The sequence below is a fragment of the Coturnix japonica genome, chromosome 2, assembly GCF_054131305.1.
Source record: "Coturnix japonica strain WE chromosome 2, WE-NBRP24, whole genome shotgun sequence".
In the NCBI taxonomy this organism is placed as follows: domain Eukaryota; kingdom Metazoa; phylum Chordata; class Aves; order Galliformes; family Phasianidae; genus Coturnix; species Coturnix japonica.
Genome location: NC_140664.1, coordinates 134,729,058 through 134,749,129, shown reverse-complemented (window position 1 = coordinate 134,749,129; position 20,072 = coordinate 134,729,058). Strand labels below are relative to the sequence as shown.

Here is a 20,072-nt window from a genome sequence, read left to right as displayed (position 1 = left end):
TTATGACTTTTAATTAGCCCATGAGTAGATGGTGTAGAGTGAATGAAACAATCCTTTTTCAATCATGCCATTTTTCTCAGATGGTAGGAACCCAAGTGTAAAAATAAAGGCCAGTGTTAGACTTTTTGTTCAGATAATCTTCAGATTATTTGTATGTCACTTCTATCATTTAGAGCTGCAAAATTCCAAGGCGAGATTCACTACAGTTTGGAAACATCTGGGTCAGAAGTATCTCATTTGGAACTGTTGCCCATTCTGGAGAAAAGTCAAAGGGAAGGTGCAATTGATAGCTTTGGATCCACTTCTTGATCTCATAATCATGATTTGCATTATAGTGAATACTTTTTTCATGGCTTTGGAGCACCCTGGCATGACTGATGAAGAAAAAAAGTTGATTTGTATAAGTGACAAGGTAAGTTAAGTCAGCCTTAGATCCAGTATGGACTTACAGCTCCAGACTGACGGGGTTGATTTTGTAAAGAGAAATATTTTCAGTGACTTTATGGTGAATTTCTTTTTGCAGGTCTTCACCATGATTTTTGCAGCAGAAATGGTCTTGAAAATCATCGCTCTAGATCCATACTACTACTTCCAGCAAAAATGGAATGTTTTTGATAGTATAGTGGTGATGATTGGCCTGATAAGCTTTCATAAAAATCTGTCATTTCTCAGGCTGGTAATTATGCCTTTATCCTTTTTTTAGAAATACTTAACGTTGTATAGATTTGTGAAAACATTACAGTGGAAATACCCTCAAATTATTTTACTGTTCTCTTTCTAAGCGAATAGTAAGCCAGCATGAATGTTAAATTGGAATGAATATTAAATGCATGTTAAAGAATACTTGTAATACGTTTATTAGACTGTCTATATGGGATACTACAAATACTCTCACACAGTGCTTCCCCTTGGAGATTTGACTTAGCAGAAAATTCACTGCTTCTCTGTTAGGTCCGTAGAGTGGCACTGATCATCTATGTTTTAGATTTTCAGACAAGAAAATACATTATCTGAGCATAAAGATAGCCAAAAGATGCCTTCAGTAGATGTCTTTTCCTAGATACAACACAGCTTTCCTCAAAAAGCATCGCAGTCCTCAAGGCTTAGATTTAGGAGCAGGCTTTCCAGCTTCTTAGATAAAGGGCTTTCTCTCAGATGTCTACATATAATGTCACTTCTTCTTTTTTTTTTTTTTTTTAAATACATCCTTGCTGTGAATAGAGAATTATATCTGAACTTAAGTGGTGTACTTTTAGATCTGAGCAGTTAAAAACCTTTGTGTGGGGGGATGAATTATGGTGTCGTTGAATTTGGCAGTAAAGGCAGCGTGATAAATGCAGGATCTGTTTTTGTGTTCATGTTTTGCTGTCTGTGTAATGTTCTGCCTCTCATTGTTCCCTTGTGTTTTACTTGCAGCTCAGGATCTTCAAATTGGCAAAGATGTGGCCAGCCTTAAATACTCTTATGAAAATAATTTTAAACTCAGTTGGTGCGCTGGGTAACCTCACTCTGGTTTTGATTATCACTGTATTTATTTTTGCTGTAGTAGGAAAGCAGGTTTTGGGCAAATATTACATTACTAACTTCTATAAAATAAGTACAAGCAAGGAATTACGCTGGCATATGAAGGATTTTTATCATTCATTCCTGGTCATATTCCGAATATTATGTGGAGAATGGATCGAAACCATGTGGGAATGTATGGAAGTGGCTGGACAAGGGCCGTGTCTTCTCATTTTCTTGCTAGTCCTGGTGATAGGAAACTTAGTGGTGAGTTTTGTGCTGTTTTCCATCCCTACTGAACCGAGTTACATTGCCATCTTCTTCCCCTTAGGCAAACCTTATCATTAGAAGAGTATTCATACATTTCAGTTTTCTGGATGTTGGTTTCTATAGTTTTTATTTTCTATTTTTCATTGAGCACTGGAACAGGCTGCCCAGGGAGGTGGTGGAGTCTCTTTCTATGGAGATATTCAAGACCTGCCTGGACGCCTACCTGTGCGACATGGTGTAGGGAACCTTCTTTGTCATGGGGGTTGGACTCGATGATCTCTAGAGGTCCCTTCCAACCCCTACATTTCTGTGATTCTGTGTGATTTGTGTTTGTTTGTTTTAACCTAAGGAGGGTTTTCTAATCTTATTTATTTGTTTCTGTTAAATGTAGTAGTGTCTTCAACTTACTTTATCTCCTTTAAGGTGCTCAACCTATTCATTGCACTGCTGCTGAGTTCTTTCAGTACTGACTCCTCACTGGGACAAGAGGAAGATGCAAAAAAGAGTAAATGTGAGATTGCCATTGCACGGATTTGTAAGGGTCTTCAGTCTGTGAAAGAGAGAATATTGGATAAATGTGGCAAAATGATGGAACGAAGCAACAAAACATCAGCCAAAAAGAAGACTTCAGTAAAAACTTCTTTCAAAGACTTAGAGAAAAATAACTATGCAATGGCAGATCTTGGAAAGGGTATGGACAGCAGTTGCTTTGACATTGGATGTTACAATAATGAAGGGAGTTCCTCAGTAGAAAGGAAGTGTGAAGGCTCTTTAAACTACCATACTGGCCACATCCCCCTTGCAGTAGCAGAGGCTTATACTGATGAAGGTGATGGTGATGAGCAGAGTGTATGCACAGAAAGAGAAAACAGAAAATGGGTAAGAAATATCCATGATAGAAAATATACCGTAACTTGCAAATACAGTCTTGAAGGCACTGTTGTAAATGTTATTTCTTCTGTCATTTCCACAGTTTTACTCTTGCTCTTCTAGTAGCAAGCAAAAAAGCAATCTTAGTTATTCAGTAGGAGAGGCTGGAAATCCACTTTTTCATTATTCTCCTCATTGATAACCGTAATTGTGCCTGTATTATTGTCAGTTGCTAAATGAAGCTTTATCAAGACAGACATACTTCCTTTTTGTCGCCTTTGCTTTATCAGCGGCATCTGGATATTTTGGAAGACAGGTCTCTTGTTGCAGTGCTCATATATTGCTTCTCAGTTGTATGGAAGCCAAAGCAAATGCAAATATGAGCTTCAGTGTAAAAACAAGGAGACAAACATAAACAACGTCTGTGAGTTTGGGGTTTTTTTTTGATCCCTTTTTCTCCTCTGTGATATTTTAGATTCTCTTTTACATATCTTGATTTTGTTGCAAAAGGCAGGAATAAGCTTAAGCTATGGGCACTTAAATGTAGATACCTAAATGCATATAACTTCTGTGCAATCTTTTGCCAGAAGGTGAACCAAGAGAAATATTTCGAAACCTTCTTGGACATTTTGCATAAATACCAATAGTAACTGCCTAATGCTGTGAAAGAAGGAACCTCTTTGAAAGTTATTTGCATAAAACAAGGTAGAAAGCATCTTATAAAGAGTAGCTTATGATATTTGGGCTCAAAATGAAGTAACTTAGCATTATGTCACAGCCAAATTATGAAAAGCAGATGCTGACTTTGGTTAGATTGTTATATGGTCAGTCTGGGTGGACTTCTGGAATCCATTTCCTATATTTTTGATCATGAGAGGGGACACTGTCTTCTGTTTGGGCAAATTTTCAAAGTGGAACAATTGCTGATCACCTTAAAATTGGCTTTGACAATTTGAAATGATTTAGATTGGATTATGGATTATTTTAAATGCTATGTACTGCCCTCATTTTACATCAAGAAAAGGACTGAGAGCTGTTAGAGATCACTGAGCTCTCTGTCTCCACATAGAAACTGGAGCTTACTGGCATGCACCTGCAGAGATAGCAGGTGAGCCACTCCACTGGATGCAGCAACCCATCAGTTGGGATAAATGTATATCTGGAGAAATTATATAGTTTCACACTATAACCATGAGACTCAAGTGTTTGAATTGAGGAAACAAATACTTTTTTATATGTCTTTAGAAGGTATTATATAATTCTGTATAAAAGACAGACATGCTGATTTTTGTGGTTGCTTTATATTCTGTTAAATATTTATTCCTTCAAGAATGACTCTCAGGAAGAAAAAGGTGGAATATTAATTGTTTTACATTACTTCACTTAGGAAGACAGAGTGAGACATAGAGAACAATGCCGAAATTCAAGTCGCTTGAGTCAGATTTCTTCGACTTCAGAAACATACCAAAAGAAAGAGCAAGAAGAGGTATTTGTAACTATTACCATCTTCTGGAGCATGCTAGGGATCAATATTTTCACAGTGGTTCTCTTATTCAGCAATAAGAGGACAAGCATTAATAATTGTGTTTATTAAGGTTAGAAAGAGCACTAAAGTCATCTAGACCGACTGTCAACCAGCTGTCAATAAAGGTAGTGAAAGTCCTGTGGGTCTAAATTATTACATTTTTGTCTACGTCATTGATCCTTGATGAACTTAAGTTAGTATAGACCATCATGGCTGTCAAAAGGGACAGTCTTCCCTTTTCCCAACTTTTTATTCCTATCCCTGTCCCCATGCCTTGACTTTTCATGTCAGGCAGGGCACTTACGCTTTTGGGCTGATTTATGCTTGTTTTCCATAATGACTTTAGTTTTATTTATTCCTTTATTTGAAGGAAAGGGGGATTTTATTTATTATAGATGTGCTTTAAATGTCTTCATTAAGGAAAAACAAATAAATTCTCTTTGCCTTCTCCTGTGCAGGGATTCGATGTTGGTAGCTATTCTGAAGCCAGCACTGTGGACCCAGTCACTCTTATAGAGCTGTATCCTGAGCCTAAAAAAACGCATTTACCTAAGGACTGTTGCACAGAAAGTAAGTATGTCTTACATATCACAGGGATACCAAATGAACTAGTATTCAGTGGTATCTATTTAGAATGTTTCCAAATTGGCAGATTTCATTCTCCTGAATCATTTGTTTGTACAAATAAAAAGTAAAATAAGTATAGCCAGAGCCAGCACACAACTGGAGCAGGACTGAGATGCCTGAACACAGGCATTTAGATCTGTATGGAATACCTGAGTGTTCCCATGACAACTGCAAAGAGCTGGCAGAAATGACACAGGCACTATAGGATATCCCAAGGAGCCTAAAATGGATCTAAACACCTGTGTTTAGGCTGAGAAACACTGTCTTTGGAGTGTAAGTCACACTTAGATTGTGGCACCAGGCTCTAGTCATCTGTATGTGAGTGAGGGCATTTAAGGCACTTCTGAAGGGGCAGATGGAGGTCAGCCATGTTGTACATCTTGGCTTCTGGTATCTGAAGTGGCATTTCAATTGAATCTGTCTGAAGTCTCAGTGCAATGGGTCAATATCCAGTCAGTGCATCTAATGGAATTTAAGTGACTGTACAGTTTATCCCAATGTGGACCCCTACATTTAATTGCCTCAGTGGCTCTTTAGACGTCATGGACTATGTTTCAAAACAGCAAGCAGAACCTTATTGCAGTGTATCTGTGCAGAGTGATCAAGTGAAATAATGAGTAGAAGTAATAATTTACTAAACCAGTAGTAAGGTCATATCTCTTTTAATAGTGAGAAGCAAAAATGCGAGCTAATAAAACAAGTGAAGGTTTTTCTATAGAGCAGTGATGGCTTTTTGTCTGGAATGCTTGTGTGTTTGTATACACAAAGCTTTCTCTGCTTTTTCCATGTGTGAAATACGTGATAAAAAGGAGTTCTATATACCTACAGGATCTTGTCTTTTCTCCAGCTATAGATCATTTCAGCCACAGCAAGGCCACATGAGTGAAACAGCGCATTCTCTGTGCAATCTTCATACACGTTTTACATTCTATGGCTCCACACTTTCCATTAAACCAATACGCTGTTCATTTTCTTTTCAGGTTGTGTCAAATGTTTTCCTTGCTGCAATGTGGATACCACTAAGTTTCCAGGCAGCACTTGGTGGAAATTTAGAAAAACCTGCTACAAAATTGTCAATCATAGCTGGTTTGAGAATTTTATCATTTTTATAATAGTATTGAGCAGTGCAGCGCTGGTAAATTTCATTCGATTTCTCAGACTTTGAATGGAGGGTTGTCAGCTGGTGGTGGTGGGAATGGGTGGGTAGATCATAAGGAATATTGGCCATAGGAGGCATAAAGTGGAGATAGAGGCAATCTAGTAGAGAACTGAAGTATGAAAAGAAATATGAAGGCATTGCCAGAGGATTGTTGAGGAAATAATCCAGCTGTTAAAGGAATTGGAAATTGATTGGCAAAATCAATAATTTACTCACAACAAATTGGTAGAGCAGCAAATCTGTTAAAGGAAAGAAAACAAGACAATGAAGTGATCACGCAGTAAAGCATTTTCCAAAACCCTTTCTGACAGCAAGTTATGTCAGGGGTTTTGTGAGAAATTCAAAACTCCGGTAAAGAACAGATGAGGTATGTGTTGTGGTTTTTCATAACTGTGTTACAACTCTGCAGACTGACCGATGGAAGGTTTGGAAGGTTTAGGCCTGAAAGAGATGATTGGTTAATGTCTTTAAATTAAACTTAGCTATGAGGGATTTCAGACTTCAAAAATTATCTACTTATTTGGGAAGCTAAGATTGGTATCTGTATTGGACACTCATCAGATACTAGTTGAAGAAGTCTAGAACAGAAATAACTCAAAGTTTTTAACCAACCTGAAAATGATGCTATTTACTATTTAGGTTTTTATTTCTATCTATAGAAATAAATTGCCAATAACATAACATGAAATGAATAGGATAAACCAAACTGTATTCTTGTGCAATTCTAAAATAATTACTGTAAGACTACTTAACAGCTTTAAACTGAATTGTGACATTCCAGGCATTTGAAGATATTCACCTTGAGAAAAGAAGAACAGTTAAAAAGCTCCTGGAGTATGCTGATATAGTATTCACTTACATCTTTATTATGGAGATGCTTCTGAAATGGGTAGCTTATGGTTTGCAAAGTTATTTCACAAACACGTGGTGCTGTCTCGACTTCATCATTGTGTGTGTAAGTATATTGAACTTACATTTGGAATTTTAAATCTTTTTTTCTATATAAAGAACTACATGGAAATTTGAGTTAGGATTAAACTTGTTTGTAAAAGACAGTTTCAAGAAGATGAAAAGAATTGCAATCAAAAGCTACTCTAGTACAAATTTAAATGGAAATAGTAGATGAAAACAAGTTAAGTACGTTTTATCAGGTGTTGCTGTTGTTGAGGACTATCTCAGATACATAAATCTTCTCCATTGTAGAGAGAGAGTGCAATTAGCAATCAGAAATGAGATTAAGATAAGTTAATTTAGATGGTAGGAAAATGTGCAAGTGCTGGCAGCTCCACCATACAAATTCAAAGTAGAGTTGCTTATCTAAGAGAACAAATTTAGATGATAAAGGGAGCTAAAAAGTATTGTTGGAAAAATCATTTGCCACAAAGTTAAAGAAGTAGGAAAGCATTTTTAGTGAATAAATCCTGACAGTTATAGAATCATCGAATCACAGGGTTGGAAAGGACCTACAAGATCATCTAATCCAACCATTCTCCTATCACCATTACTACTCACTAAGCTAAGCCATATCTTGTAGCTCTTCATCCAGACACCTCTTGAACACTGCCAGGAATGGTGACTTCACCACCTCCCTGGGCAACCATTCCAGTGCCTGACTGCTTTTTGAGTGAAGAAGTTTTTCCTTTTATCTAACCTAAATTTCCTTTAGCACAACCTGCGGCCATTTCCTCAGGTCCTGTTTGTTGCCTGGGAGAAGAAGCCAAAACCCTCCTCATCACAACCTCCCTTCTGGAAGTTGTAGATTGCAATGCGGTCTCCTCTGAGCCTCCTCTTCTCCAGACTGAGCAATCACAGCCCAACTGAATACTCAGAAATTCAACAGAAAAATCTATGATTGCATAAAAAGAATATAAAGCAGGACTTTCCTAGCAATTACAGATCTGCAGTGGAAGAGCATGAGGAAGTAGACAAAAAGATAACAAATTCAGATAGGAATAAAGAGAGAAAATATGAACAGTGGAGGGAAAAATAAACCCTAACTATTGAAAAAAATTTTCTAATGTTTTCAGCTCAGTTTCTGTCTTATGGGGATTTAAAATCAAGACTGTGTATCTTTTGAAAAAAAACATATTCTTTTTTTCTATAAAGGTATGGACATGACATTAAATTACCAGATATGCTTCTGAGAATGATTATAAAGAAATGGAGAATCATTTATTTGAATCATACTTTCAAGCCTTGTATTGTGTGAAATTACCACAGTTCCAGTTTTGTTCTTATACTGACCTTCTAAGGTATTAGAATGGCTGATTTTGGAAAACAAACAAACAAACAAACAAACAAACAAAACCAAACATAAGTATGTTTATTGAAATGAAATGGCATTATTTGAAAAATGCCTGAAAAATAAAATTATATTACCTATTATATTACCTCTGAGTGAATATTATTAGCATTTGATTACTGATCAAAGCCAGAATCGCCATTTATCTCTGATTGTCTACAAACAGAAATGGAGTAAAGTTTTGAATGCCAGTTAATAATCTCAGTTTCAATTCTATAAACACAGCTTTCTTGTGTTTCCTGGGGACTAAGAAAAAATTCACAGCAGAGTTCACAGTGTTCCTCTGAGAGTGCTCTGAAGTCTCTCAGGACACTCCGAGCACTGCGGCCTCTACGAGCTCTGTCAAGATTTGAAGGGATAAAGGTACGGATATTGGATAAAGTGGGGATGTATGTTTTGGAATAGGTGCATATGTAGTTTTTGTAAGATCACATCTCTATCTGGGGACCTGAAATAGCATTAAGATGGTTCAGATTGCTGTCATTTCAAAAATATTTTCATAGAAATATATAAATACAAATGAAAGAAGGACATTGAATTATAGTGTGCTGATACAAGGAAGAAGAATTCATCCAATTACCCCAAACAAACTGTTAGCAAGGTGGATACTGTACTGTGAAAGTTGTATGTTCTACTGATCTCCATGGCCTAAGAAGTGTAGTGACTTCAGCCATTTCTTATCTTTCCTCCCTGAAACTATTAACTTTTTTGTAGCTTCTTTCCGTAATTACCCTTCTTTAAACTGCTATGATTGTATCTTCTCATCTTGTCAGGTATCTCTGGGTGGGGCCCCTGCTCTGAGTGAATGTGAAGGAGAGCAATCCTTTGCATACTTAAAATGGGTGGGCTTTCCTTAACAGAGGAGGATATTCTTATTTAACCTTAGAAATTGCTCTGAGTGGACTATCTGGAGTGTTGTAAGCCAATGGGAAGAAATAAAATATGATGGGATGCAATGTAATATAAGTTATCTGACCATTGTTTGATTACCAAATGTGATGGGATGCTGAAGTCAGGCCCCAGGATGGTGCAAATTCTCCTTAAGAATATGAAGGATAAGAAATCAGATGGAAACAACCAGTGTGAATTTATGAAGGACATAACTATCTTTTATGGCAAAATGTTTGAGGGAGGGAAAAATTATTCATGGTCTCATAATGAGATTAAATATGGTTTGGGTAGATGAACTATAATGACAATTGGCTGAACTGCTAAGTTCAGTGTGCAGAATTTAGCTCAACTGCTAGGCTATCATTGTGGATGTAATTGTTTGCCTAGAAAGGTTGTGGAATCTTAATCCCAGGATTAAGACCCTGAACAACATAATCTAGGTTGGAACAGCTGATGTGTGTTCATAGTGTATCATATACTTGTAGTGAATATTATCCAAGGACAAGATAAAGTTCTTGGAATTTTCTCATAATTCTAGCAGTGATCTGTTTCCAGAACTCTTCATTGTGCCCCACCACAAAATGATATATAAAAAAAAGAGTGTGAAAAGAAACAGAAAATAATCCTAAAATTCCTACTGGCAACTAGGGTCCTGAGCCACTATAGACTCTTTTCTTTCATTCATTCATTTATTCTTTCTTTCTTTAAATGTATGTCTTTTACTCAAGGATAATTCTAGTTGCCATCTGTTCTGCTTCCTCAGAATGACAAGATAAATAGCACAGGATGTTAAGACAAGCTTGCTGTTGGTTGTGGGTTGGCTTTAAATATGTTATCTGCTAGTTCTTCTGTGAGTGAGAAGATTAATAGATACCAAAGAATAAAACAAGTGTTTCTGGGGGCGGGGGGGTTGGGTAGGGAGGGGAAAGGTGTTCTATTGAATGTGAGAAGTTATTCTTTCTTATCATTCATTTTATTTATTTAAGGTTGTTGTGAATGCACTTTTGGGAGCTATCCCCTCGATCTTGAACGTTTTACTCGTCTGTGTTGTCTTCTGGCTCCTGTTTAACATTGTAGGAGTAAAACTACTTGGACAAAAATTTTGGAAATGCGTGCTTAAGGCAGGAGATAACAGAGGAGTTGAGAACAAAAGTGACTGTGAGAGTTATGGTGGAAAATGGACAAATAGTGATGTAAATTTTGATCATGTTGGGATGGGATACTTGGCTCTTCTCCAAGTGGTAAGTACTGTAAAAGATATATGCTCAGCTTCAGTTTCTTAAAGGAAAGAGCAGCCCAACCATAGGACACCACTGCGTTTCTGTCTGTTTTGCTGAAAGTGGTGATATTTTCTTGCTTAAATAATTTTCATGTCCATAAGCTGCTCTGTTCCTGATAAAGATCCCTTTTGCGTCTGCAACTTTGTTTCATGGATATTTTATTTTATTGCAGCGTTGATAAATGTACTAAGCCTGAAATGTTTGTGGATTTAAGTTACTTGTTTTGTCTAGAGTAAAAATTAGTCCTACACTGGTGAACAGAGAAATAGCTTAGTGCAGTTTGTTTGTGTTTCTGATATTATATAAGTCATGAAGTCTTTGGATACTGACTTACTGATCTATCACTAATTCCATAAGATAGGTGCTGAAAACAGTGTTTTTGAAGTGCTTCCTATCCCCATGTTCTATCTAGATATTCTTTGCCCTGCATCCTTGAAGCCTTCTAGAATCCTGCAGAATTGCTAAAACTGCTGTTTAAAACTGCTGTTTTAGACTTTATTTTCTGCCTCTTAGTACATACTTGCTAATTGAACATAAACATAGAATATGCAAAAAAACTTGATTAAAAAAAAATGAATGATTAAAGAGATTTAGCAGGATTCACACCCCCTTTGTTCAGTACGTAATGTTAATTTGTTTCTTTTTACCAATGAAGTGGATCATTGGAACATTTTTGCATTATGTTAGCTCTACCTCATCTTTTTATTTTTATTTAATTTTAATGAGAATAATCTCAGTGATGTAATTATTTTCAGGCAACTTTTAAAGGCTGGATGGACATTATGTACGCAGCAGTAGATTCACGTGAGGTAGGTCACTTCTTCCCACCCCACCCGCCTTTTTTGTTTTGTTTTGTTATAGACATGCAGTGTCTTTTTTCAGCTTTATTTGCATTGCCAAATGAGAAATACGTCCAGATCAGTGCTTTACACAATGCAGTGAAACAGAAGTCCTTGGAATGCCAAATACCTGGAACTTAGATGAAAGGAAAATGTGGTGGAATAGAGTGATGATGCAAAAGATGTTGCAAGTTTTATACAAGTCTTTTTTAGAAACAGAGTTGAGAATATCCTAGAGGAATTATGCCTCTAAAACAAATTTTCCTTCATGTTCAGCACGTATTTCTGAACTTGTTCCCTATGTATGCTAGATATTCTTGCCATTTCTTCCCCATTTCTATGTTCTGTTTCTCACTCTCATTAGTACAGTATGTTTTAACTTCTGCATATTTAATTTCATTTTCCATTTCCATATTCATTCAAGCACCAATCATGAAGTAGCTACTAACTGAAAGTAAGAACCTTGCTTGAACAGTTGATCATGGCAAGCTTGCAATTTAAGCTGCTTCTTGTCTGGGATAGCGTTCAAGAGGGTGGCAAGTCCACCAAAATGTTTTAGGCTGAGTTGTTTTTCTGATTCAGGCATTTGCAGAATCCTTCCTGATTGGAAATTATTATTGATTGAAGTAATTCTCTAAGGCTAGGTTAGGTATCTTCATTTACAAAGAACAGTGAGACAGAACAAGACTGTTGTTCCACATGTAAATGTTTAAATATGAAAAAATAATTTATTCCTTCTTACAATAAAAAAATGGTTGTAATAAATTGGAAATAATTTTTTCTAATATTTTTTCCTTTTTTTCCTTTTTTTTTTTTTTTCTTTTTTCTTTTTGGTAACAGATAGGTCAACAGCCAGAATTTGAGGCATTCCTACCTATGTATTCTTACTTTGTGATTTTCATTATATTTGGATCTTTCTTTATGCTGAATCTTTTCATTGGAGTGGTTATCAGCAACTTTAACCAACAAAGGAAGAAGATAAGTACTATATGATATAATTCACGGTCTCTTGTAACCCCAATTTGATTGAGTCTGTGCCAGTTTGGTATACAGTTTTCAGGTAACTACAGCTGTCTAAGGCTTGGAGAAGAAAGGGCTTGATGGCCTTTTATGTTGGAGTTCCAGCATCAGTGTATAAAGGAAGAGCAACTGATGTTATCTACATTGACTTGTGTAACACATTTGACACTGTCCCACGTGACATCCTGGTCACTGAATTGCAGAAAAATGGATTTGATGGATAAACCACTCACTGGATAAGGAATCGGGTGGATGGTTGCACTCAGAGAGTTGTGGTCAACAACAACAGCTCAGTGTCCAATTGGAGTGTGGTGACATGTGGCTTTCCTCAGGGATCAGTGTTGGGACTGGTGTTATTTAATATCTTTGTAGGCAACATGGACAGTAGGATCAAGTGCATCCTCAGCAGGTTTGCAGATGACACCAAGATGAGTGGTACAGTTGACACACTGGAAGGAAGAGGTGCTATCCAGAGGGACCTGGGCAGCCTTGAGAGGTGGACCCTTGTTAAACTCGTGAGTTCAACAAGGCGAAGTGCAAGGTCCTGCACTAGGGACTGGAGCACCTCCCCTATGGGACTTGGCTGAGAGACCTGAGGGACTTCAGCTGGAGAAGAGGAGGCTCCAAGGAGACCTTATAGAGGCCTTCAAGTACCTGAAGGGGCCCTACAGGAAAGTTGGGGAGGGTCTTGCTATAAGGGCATTCAGTGACAGGATGAGGGGAAATAGTTCTAAACTGGAAGAAGGTAGGTTTAGACTAGATATCAGGAAGAAATTTGTTACTGAGGTGAGACACTGAACAGGTTGCCCAATGAGGTTTTTTCCTTTCCCTGGAAGCGTTTAAGGGCAGGCTGGATGGGGCTGTAAGAACATTGTAGTGGGAGGTGTCCTTGCCTATAGCAGCGGGGTTGAAAATAGATGATCTTAAAGGCCCCTTCCAACACAAATCATTCTAAGATTCTACTTCAGAGATTTTCATTGGAGAAAAGAACAACCCTTTTTGCTGGGTGGAAACACCTAACAAACATGGTAAGGATGATTAAACCCCATAACTGCTGATAGAAGAAGTAGCAGCTGATTTCCCAGTGAAGAAACTTGAAAAGGCCTTGCTAGTCAAAACTTCTTCTAAAACTAGCTTCATTAAAGAAAATAAAAGTCTAGTTTTCAGTAAATTACTCTACAAATTAATTTATTAAGTTTAAAAAAAGAATTCTGTAGTCAAATTCAAACCATCACCCCAGGAAGAAGACAGATAACCATTTAAAGGCTTCTTAAAGCCCCTGAGGGTTGCGTCCTCTCCTCATTGTTGCTAAATTATCTAAGGTTTTTATTGAGTCTGACTCTGAAGGAAAAATCTTAAAAGGAAAAACACAGCAAAAGAAAAGCAACAGTTAGCCTTCCCTGGTAAGCTTCAACATCTGGAACCTTATTTATTATCAAGCTTATTTTGTTGATGGAGTTCTCTCCCTGATTCATTTAGGAACTTAATATATCCATAATATTAAGGGTAATTGAGTCTATGAATCCACTTGGGAGTCTTATAATAAAACAAGTGAGCATTTTTGTTGGCAGACTGACAGGAGGTTTGCAACTTCAAGGTGCACATTTGGAAGACAGTCTCCACAGGAGCGATTTCATTATCTCCATAGGCTGAATTTTTCATCATTTCCGCAGGCTGACTTTTATTCCAAGTACCAAAACAGTACTGATTTAGGTAGAAGATAAAAAGGCACACAAGAAATTGTTTGTCTTTCTGCATCTGGGCAGAGAAAAGATGTGCTTAGATGCCCTAGGAGATATTGTTACATGTGTTTGTTTTATGAAATACTGATCACTCAGTGATGGTGGCTTCTCCTGAATAATTGTTAGGTAATACAGGTGGCATAGATGGTAAATAGAGAAGTACCAAAAATTTGTGGTAAATATAATCCCACTGAATTCAGACCCAAAGTGCTTTATCTTCCATTTACTTGGTAACTCAGCCATGCACTTCTCCTCTGGCCTTTCCCAAAAATATAAACAAAAAGCATTTTATTGACAAGTCTTCTGTTATGCTCAAAAATGTGAAATAATAGATCTATCAAAACTTCAGAGAGGCTCTACCAGGAGGAATCCAACTCAGAAATACTGACTGGAATAGATTTTCACAAAGCTCTGATCATTGTTTTTCAGCACCCCTTTTCAAAGAAAAGAAGAAATACTGAAAGAGTACTGTTTTTTTGTGTTATTTTTGTTGTTGCCTGTTTTTAACATAAACTTGCTGGTGTTTATTTAGTTGAGTGCTTAAGCTTCAACTGAATGACAGTATTCTTTCCCTCTACTTAGGTGGAAAAGATCTCTTTTTGACTGAGGAACAGAAAAAGTATTATAATGCCCTAAAAAAACTCGGAGCCAAGAAACCTCAAAGACCCATCCCAAGACCATTGGTGAGACCATTTAAAATGGAGCATGGCAGAAAATGTTAAGATGGTGACCATTTTAAAACAAGCAAAAGGGCATCTGGAAGTAAACTTACAAGTTGGAGCCCATTATCAGCCTAAATCTCTGCTTGTTCTATAATGTCTGCTTCAATCAGTATTTCTGTGCACTAAGCACAGTGTACTGAGAATGTTTTCCTTTTATGTAATTTTTTTCTAAGGAAATGTAGTTGCATGATACCTGAAAATACTTGGCCACATACTCAGTGTTGTCTTAAAATGTCTAAAGGAATCACTTAAAATGCTTCTAGCATCTTATTGTTAATTCTTTCTTTTAAATTCCCTTTCAAACTCAAAATTACTATTTAATACTTGAATGTTGCCTGAGTCTCAGAAGTCACATCAATCCATTCTTCTTTCTCTCCACAGAATGCGTTTCAAGGATTTTTCTTTGATATAGTGTCACACAAAGCATTTGATGTTAGCGTGGTGACTCTCATCTGTCTGAATATGGTTGTGATGATGGCAGAAAGTGACAATGGAGATGTCAGGGAAGTTCTTAAAAGGATCAACTACTTCTTTGTGGCAGTATTTACTGGGGAATGCGTCATAAAAATAATAGCCTTGAGACATTACTTCTTCACCACTGGCTGGAACATATTTGATTTAGTTGTTGTGGTCCTTTCATTAGTTAGTAAGTATCAATTGCTGCTAGATCAGATGGTGTGCCTTAACACTCAGCCTAATTTCAAAATGAAGTAACAAATATATCTGGTCAATTCCAGATCCTTTTTACAAACCATATCCAAATTGATTCCTTCTAAAATGTTATGTACTTTTTTCAATTGTATATTTTTGCTGAGTATGAAAAGAAAAACTGATTGTTTCTTTCTTTCTTTCCTTTCTTCTTTCCTTCTTTTCTTCCTTCTCTCTTTCTTTTGAAAGTATGACTTTAATTGAGTAATTACCAGAATAGCATTTTAATGAAGCAGCATCTTTTCTAAGCTATTTTACTTAAGTCGTGGTAGTCTTGATGTTTTTCTACTTTTGATTTGTAAGTAATCCAAGCAGCCATCCTTTTCACAGTAAAATTAATTTTGGGTTAAAAATTCAGTTATATGAAAAATGGGAGACTTTTATTTCCAGGACTTTCCTTTGAGAAGCCAGATCATGGTGAGGAAAGCTTAGAAAACTGAATAGCTTAACACCATTCTGTGTCTGCATGAGTGTCTGGGGCTGTGGAAACTCCTATTATCACCTTAGTGCAAGGAAGGCAAGAGTAAAGAAGAACTCTTCTGAAAAACTGTTCTGTTTTATCCCTAATTACGGAAGCCCTCTGCTATTCCATGAAATCCAAAAGGGTGATTCTTAGGTCATCTGTTTGTAATCGTACTTTAATACTGCTGAAGGTATCGGTACAATCATTGGAATGAATTGTGATTGAGGATTAATGCTGATAGGAGTTTTATTTTCTTTTTCTCTGATCATCCAAATTCTCTGTCATCCAAATACCAAGCATTACAGACAGCTTTTAATGTCTGGCTCATGCCAGCAGGAGCAGAAGTTAGACAGCAGCTCGGGGATGAGCCCCATAGCTTCCAGCACAGAAGCTGAATGATTTGTAAAGGGTTTTGTAAAAGCACCAGAGCAGTGCTTACTTCATCCCCTGAATTACAGAAATTTGCGAGAATGCATTTTTTTCACACTAAACAGAAGGTTGATAATTCTGCAGTATTTCAAGGCATTACAATTTGTTTTGCTTTTCCTAAGCTCTTTCATAAGTCATTGCAATATTGGTGATAATGTTTCTCTTGAAAGCAGTATATTATAAAAGTGATAAAGTTGGTCACTTTCGTCACCCAGTGCATGCAATGTAACAAAATGACCATAAATGTAGAATGTCACTGATAACTCCTGAAAACCTTTTCTTTTTTTCATTCAAAGGTATTGCACTTTCTGAAGTCTTTTCAAAGTTCATCTCTCCTACGCTTCTGAGAATTATTCGTTTGGCACGAATTGGCCGCATCCTGAGATTAGTTAAAAGAGCTAAAGGAATTCGAACTCTTCTTTTTGCCTTATTAATGTCTCTTCCTTCTCTGTTCAACATTGGCCTCTTGCTATTTCTGGTTATGTTCATTTATGCTATTGTGGGCATGACAAATTTTGCCTGTCTTGCCTGGGAAGGTGGGATCAATAACCTTTTCAACTTTCAAACTTTCGATAGCAGCATACTCTGTCTCTTCCAAATTACAACATCAGCTGGCTGGGATGGCCTCTTGAGTCCAGTGTTAAAAGAATCCAAAACGTGTGCTCCCAACTTACCAGACAAGAACAGCACTAATTGCAGAAATAAAGTGGTTGGTATTACGTTTTTTGTAAGCTATGTCATTATATCCTTCCTTATTGTTGTAAATATGTACATAGCTGTCATTTTAGAGAACTTCAGCGTTGCGACTGAAGAAAGTGCAGATCCTCTTTCTGAGGACGACTTTGATATGTTTTATGAAACCTGGGGAAATTTTGATCCTCAGGCAACGCAGTTTATTGAATATTCTGCACTTTCAGACTTTGCAGACGCTCTGGCAGAACCCTTACGCATTCCAAAGCCAAATACAGTTCAGCTCATATCCATGGACCTCCCCATAGTGAGTGGAGATAAGATCCACTGCTTGGATATCTTGCTTGCCTTCACTAAAAGGGTTTTAGGAGAAGCTGGGAATTTTGAGGATCTTGAATTACACATGGAAGAAAAATTTATGGCTGCCAATCCATCTACAGCTTCCTACAAGCCAATTACAACTACACTTAAAAGAAAGCAAGAGGAGGTGTCGGCGCTTGTTATTCAGAGGGCCTTCAGGAGGCATTTGTTGCAGCGTACTATGAAACATAAGCCTTTCTTACACTGTCGTAGACGTTTTAACAGCGCAGCCTGCGCAGAAGAGATACATGAGAAAGATGGTCTCATTGCATCAATGCTGAGTGAAAACTATGGGAGGAAGCTAAATAAATCGCAAACTACATCTTCCATATCCCTCCCTTTATTTTATGATGGTATTGCTGGAGCAGATACTGATAAGGTGGGCACATAAGTTTGTCCCAGGCTGCAGCGTTTGTGATAAAACTGATGATAGTTGTTTTCAGATAGGAAAAACCTTTTGCTCCCAGAGTACGATACTCTAAGCGTACAGAAATGATAATATCCATTAAGCATTGTAATTATTCAGTTTCACGAATGCTCCGTAAATAAGATTGGCAGAACTATGTCATAAAAATGAGATGAAACTCAAACTATGGATTTTTATTTTTATTTTTTAATCAGCTGGTGGGTTTATTATTATTATTTATTATTATTCCTTCATATTTCTGGTTTTAGGGAAGAAATATGTACAAGATCAGCAGTAATGTGATCCATAGGCACACGGGGCTGTAGAGCAATGTGTATCTCCTCAGAGATAATGCTCGGATTAACTCGCTTGTTGTAGCAGAATGAAATAATTACTGCATAACCTGTGAAGGCGCTCATTCAGGATGCTTAAATATAATCGTCCACTAATTTCTAGGTTGCCTGAGACCATCTTCCTCCTGGTTCCTTTGGGAGCATTTACACTGAAGGAGTTTTGAGGCGTCTTTACACGTGCACCAAAGTAGATTTAGCGAATGATCTTCCAATAGCTTGAAAGTTACATGGAACATGTTCTTTGCATCACTCAACTAGGGGAAACTGTGGTGACAGTGTCTAAAAAGTCAAAGGGGACGGAGTAAGAGCTATTCCATGAAAATCGTAAAAATCACCTAAAGTACCTAAGGATAAATACTTACTGGCTCTGAAAAAGAAAAAAAGCCACGTGTATAGATGAGTTTGTATTAACATTACTTTTACTGTTCTTTTGCAGTTTGGTTCCATCAGGCGAACTGATACAGTTGTCTTAGTATTGCTGATGAAGTATGGCTAATTAATAAAGAGCTCAGATGCTTGCATAGTTGTGTCTATTTCATAAGGGGTCTCTTATTTTTCAGTTTTGGTTGATTACATGACACAGTCTGCTATTAGAGAGTACAGCCACAGCAGGGGCTTGCAGTTTGATGATCTTTAAGGTCCCTTCCAACCTAAGCCATTGTATTGTTCTATGAAATAAGGGAGGACGGTTGGACTTGATGATCTTGTAGGTCCTTTCCAACCTTGTGATTCTATGATTCTATGAAAGAGAACTGTCTAATAGGCCAAAAAAGCTCCGAATGTTTTACTTATTACAGGGAATCAAAAGCGATTAACGCTTTTAGCCCATCAATCAGGTAATTATTCAATTTTTACAGTTATTTCCTGCACTAAATACTATTAAAACATGAAAAAATATGGTCAAATCTAAGCAAAGGATTAATAGAAGCACATGAGAGCTGGGAGCTAACAAGTTTAGGATTGAACTGTATTACTTCCAGACCAGCTTACATCTGAGAGGAAAAAACATGACCTTGCAGACCTTTTAGGACGACTCAGAAAGTTGTGTGCAAGGACAAAGTAGCTGTGCTTGGGACCATTCCTATGCATCACAGGATGCTTTTGTGCAGGCAGTGCATAGCGAGTGATGCTTTGCAGTCAAAACTACTGTGAGCTGCCGTGAGTTGTCAGCTCGTGTTCGACGGAGAGGTGCCATTAGATGGCAGCGTTTACTGTGCTTTAGAAGGTGGCCAGTCAAACGAAGCAGATGGCAAACTTACACCCTTCAAGGTGGAACTATTAAATTAATTGTAAGTAACTTGGAAACTAATGTCACAGTTCTCTGTTTTTCTGCACTGGGCTCTCAAGCTATAGCCACGGTTCTCAGTAGGGGCTCTGTTTGCTGGCTGCGAACCGGATTTCACATGTGACAGCTTGACAGATCTTCATTATTGTGAAAAACTGACTCCCGCAAGCAGCCGCCCTCCTGCAGCGCTGCATCTTCCAGGTGGTGGTTGTGAGCGTGTCTCTACTCACCGCAGTGGGAAACGTTTGTTAGGTGGGGGTGAGAGTGCTGTGCTCTTACGAACTGGGATAGAAAGAATGACTGGAAAAGGTACATGAGAGTGTTTTAAACAATGTATTACAAAACACCAAGGTTTTTCTTGCATCTAATTTTTACAGTTCAAAATTACATTGAGTGAAGCAGAAGGTACTATGTCATAGTCTGGAACTGGGAACATTGGAGAGACGAAGTCCTCATTTCCTTTGCTTGGATTATTCAGCTGGCATATACTCATCCTTGGGGATTATTGCTGTTAGGATTCAGAGGAGATCTGTTGTATCATGCAGGAGGAACTGTACTTACTACCACTGTGCTTAACTACCACCAAGTAACAGCAAGGCTGACTTAGATCAGCAGACTTTACAGACTT

At 37.5% G+C, this 20,072-nt stretch overlaps 1 protein-coding gene across 1 annotated transcript in view; it reads left to right on the top strand.

The window, feature by feature from the left end:
- LOC107308859 (sodium channel protein type 5 subunit alpha-like) overlaps positions 1-17,990 on the top strand; it is a 33,146-nt gene extending 15,156 nt beyond the window's left edge. Inside the window, exons 13-27 of the mRNA XM_032442978.2 lie at positions 174-412; positions 524-676; positions 1,417-1,770; positions 2,197-2,652; positions 4,031-4,129; positions 4,627-4,738; positions 5,776-5,930; positions 6,736-6,909; positions 8,482-8,619; positions 10,134-10,388; positions 11,183-11,236; positions 12,107-12,244; positions 14,607-14,711; positions 15,132-15,396; positions 16,647-17,990. Coding sequence (XP_032298869.2) covers positions 174-412; positions 524-676; positions 1,417-1,770; positions 2,197-2,652; positions 4,031-4,129; positions 4,627-4,738; positions 5,776-5,930; positions 6,736-6,909; positions 8,482-8,619; positions 10,134-10,388; positions 11,183-11,236; positions 12,107-12,244; positions 14,607-14,711; positions 15,132-15,396; positions 16,647-17,791 — 3,842 coding nt within the window. The 3' untranslated portion in view covers positions 17,792-17,990. The remainder of the gene's footprint in view (positions 1-173; positions 413-523; positions 677-1,416; positions 1,771-2,196; positions 2,653-4,030; positions 4,130-4,626; positions 4,739-5,775; positions 5,931-6,735; positions 6,910-8,481; positions 8,620-10,133; positions 10,389-11,182; positions 11,237-12,106; positions 12,245-14,606; positions 14,712-15,131; positions 15,397-16,646) is intronic.
- The last annotated feature ends 2,082 nt before the right edge of the window (positions 17,991-20,072 follow it).